The sequence below is a fragment of the Sardina pilchardus genome, chromosome 13 (assembly GCF_963854185.1).
Source record: "Sardina pilchardus chromosome 13, fSarPil1.1, whole genome shotgun sequence".
NCBI classification, from domain to species: Eukaryota; Metazoa; Chordata; class Actinopteri; order Clupeiformes; family Clupeidae; genus Sardina; species Sardina pilchardus.
Window position 1 is genome coordinate 30,060,768 of NC_085006.1, and position 2,500 is coordinate 30,063,267.

Sequence of the window (2,500 nt, forward strand, 5' to 3'; positions counted from 1 at the left end):
AGGAGGAGGAGGAGGAGGAAGAGGAAGGAGGTGGCTCCTTCTCCATCTCCGCCAGCTCCGTCTTCACACCCGCCGCTAGAGCGGGGCACACCGTGGAGCGAGTCTGCTCCGCCGAGAACACCACCTCCGCCTGCTCCACCCCACTATAGGAGAGACAGAGAGAGGGGGAGAGAGGGGGAGGGAGAGAGGGGGGGAGAGGAAGAGAGAGAGGAAGGTGGAGGGAGAGAGAGAGAGAGGGAGGGAGAGAGGGGGGAGAGAGAGAGGGGGGGAGAGAGGGAGAGAGAGGAAGAGAAAGGAGGAGGAAGAGAGAGAGGAAGAGAGACAGAAAGAGAGAGGGGAAGAGAGAGAGGAAGAGAGAGCGAGAGAGGAAGGGACTGGTGGTTAGCTCAGCAAGATGCCGTATCACATTACGTGAAAAGGAGAACTGAGAGCTATGGGCAATACTCAAACCACTTAGTGCCCATTTAGAGTGGTCAGCTATGGGCAATACTCTAACCACTTAGTGCCCATATAGTCATCTGGTCAACACCGCCCGCCACCAGGGATGTTGAGCTGGGCTAGCATGCAATACCCAGAGAAGTTGATTTCCTGACTGCCACGTGACTGGCACTTAACCTCAAGCTGCTCTGCTCTTGGGATTGACATGAGAAGATGCTTTGGGTAAAACCCACTGTGCAAAGATACGTCATTTGCACGTCCAATTTTGGTCCCTTGAAGGTGCAGACTGTAACGTCAGACAACGTCTTTTTTCCAACGTCCAGTATTGACATCCACAGGACCTCTGTGTAATGTCCAAAAAAGGTCACCTAGTCCTATTGACGTCAAATGGGGTCATGGCTAGATGTCCAAACCACCACTTCGTGCAGCCGTCCAGATTTGGTCTTGAACCGACAGACGCAATAAAGCCACACATGTCCAAACCACCACTTGTCCCAGCTCCTTCCCGCGCGAACATGTTACAGGTCCATAAGCACTGAAACCACTCGTTTCTAAAACAGTTATCAAATATGCAAGTGACAAAAAACATTTCTTAAATCTAGAATCTGTCTATCAATCTAAATGCATGATTAAATCATGATTATTGATAGAGTAATTTCTACATGATTAACGATAGAGACATTTCTACATTATTGATTACTGATAGAGACATTTCTACATGTGTTGATTATTGATAGACATTTCTACATGATTATTGATTATTGATGGAGACATTTCTACATGTGTTGAGAGGCGAACCTGAGGATGAAGTTGAGGCAGACCACGGCCTCCGGCTGAGAGGTCTTGCTGTTGTAGATGACCGTGGCCTTGGTCTCGGCCCACACGAAGCCCCCGCTCTTGGCCAGGAAGCGGTAGTGTCTGGTGGACACCTGGCCCTTGGACAGCACTGTGGGCAAAGCATTGTGGGACAGTATTTAGCATTAGCATTTAGATAGATAGATAGATAGATAGATAGATACTTTATTGATCCCCAAGGGGAAATTCAAGGTCCCAGCAGCTTAAGACACCACACACAACATACAGTACAATGTAAACAATGTAAACAGGAAGATTAAAAAGCAAATCAACAATCAACAATCAACAATGACTAAAGGAGCAGTAGAATACTATAGATAAAGTATGCATGAATGTACTGAGGATTGGTACTGTGATCCAGTCTGAGGTGTGTGTCAAGTTGGTAGTGCAAATAAGCATTGCAATGCAATTTAGCATTGGCATTGTAGTGGTGGCACTGGAGCAGCCTATGAGGCTATGCTGGTGATAGCACCTCCCTCTGCTATAGGGAACCTTCTCTTAGGCAGGGGGATCACATTAGCCAGCAGCAAGCGGCTTTGGCAAGCGTAACGCAACGCTCAGAACATAATAATAATATTAACAATCCAAAACATTCTCTCATTTCTATGTTACACTAGCGGTCAACGTTGCATTCTTATTGGTCAAAACACCTCAACATTCTAAAACTGACATTGATGAGCCGAGCATTGTGCTTGAAAGTTGAACCGAGTTCAATGCCCAGCTTGTTCAACGCAAGCGTTACACCAGCGTTGTCTGTGTTAGGACACATGAGATGTACTCTGGACAAAAGGCCCCAACACACACTCCTCTGTTACACATATCATGTACTCTGGACAAAAGGCCCCAACACACACTCCTCTGTCAGGACACAAGACATATACTCCACACTGACTCATCTTTGACTCAACTTTACGTCCTCAGAGTAACCCCACAGGTGTCTCCTTAGTAGTGACTTTTGTCTTTCACCTTTTGAACGATGTAAATAGATCGGACACACACTTCAAAGTTAAGAGCTTCTGGCGTGTGAATTTGACTTTTCTGTTGAGCTCTTCTAAGTTCCTGTGACAGGGTGTGTGAGTAAGTGTAGAGATGTTGGTTAGGATGGGTGTCAAGTGTCGATATGTGGTTGAAAGTGTGATGCAACATGTGAAATGTGTGACTGCTGTTGAAACAGGTGACATAAACTGCCACGTGCGTTTAGAAAGAG

The 2,500-nt window shown here is 46.6% G+C and overlaps 1 protein-coding gene across 3 annotated transcripts in view; it reads right to left on the reverse strand.

Annotated features, from left to right (window-relative positions):
• The window catches only part of hif1al (hypoxia inducible factor 1 subunit alpha, like), a 23,559-nt gene that overhangs the window by 6,016 nt on the left and 15,043 nt on the right, over nt 1–2,500 (reverse strand). For all 3 annotated transcript variants that reach the window (XM_062552137.1, XM_062552136.1, XM_062552138.1), the window contains exons 8-9: nt 1,237–1,384; nt 1–143 (exon numbers count right to left, since the gene is read on the reverse strand). The exon at nt 1–143 is cut by the window's left edge and continues 114 nt beyond it. In XM_062552137.1, the coding sequence (XP_062408121.1) occupies nt 1–143; nt 1,237–1,384 (291 nt within the window). The remainder of the gene's footprint in view (nt 144–1,236; nt 1,385–2,500) is intronic.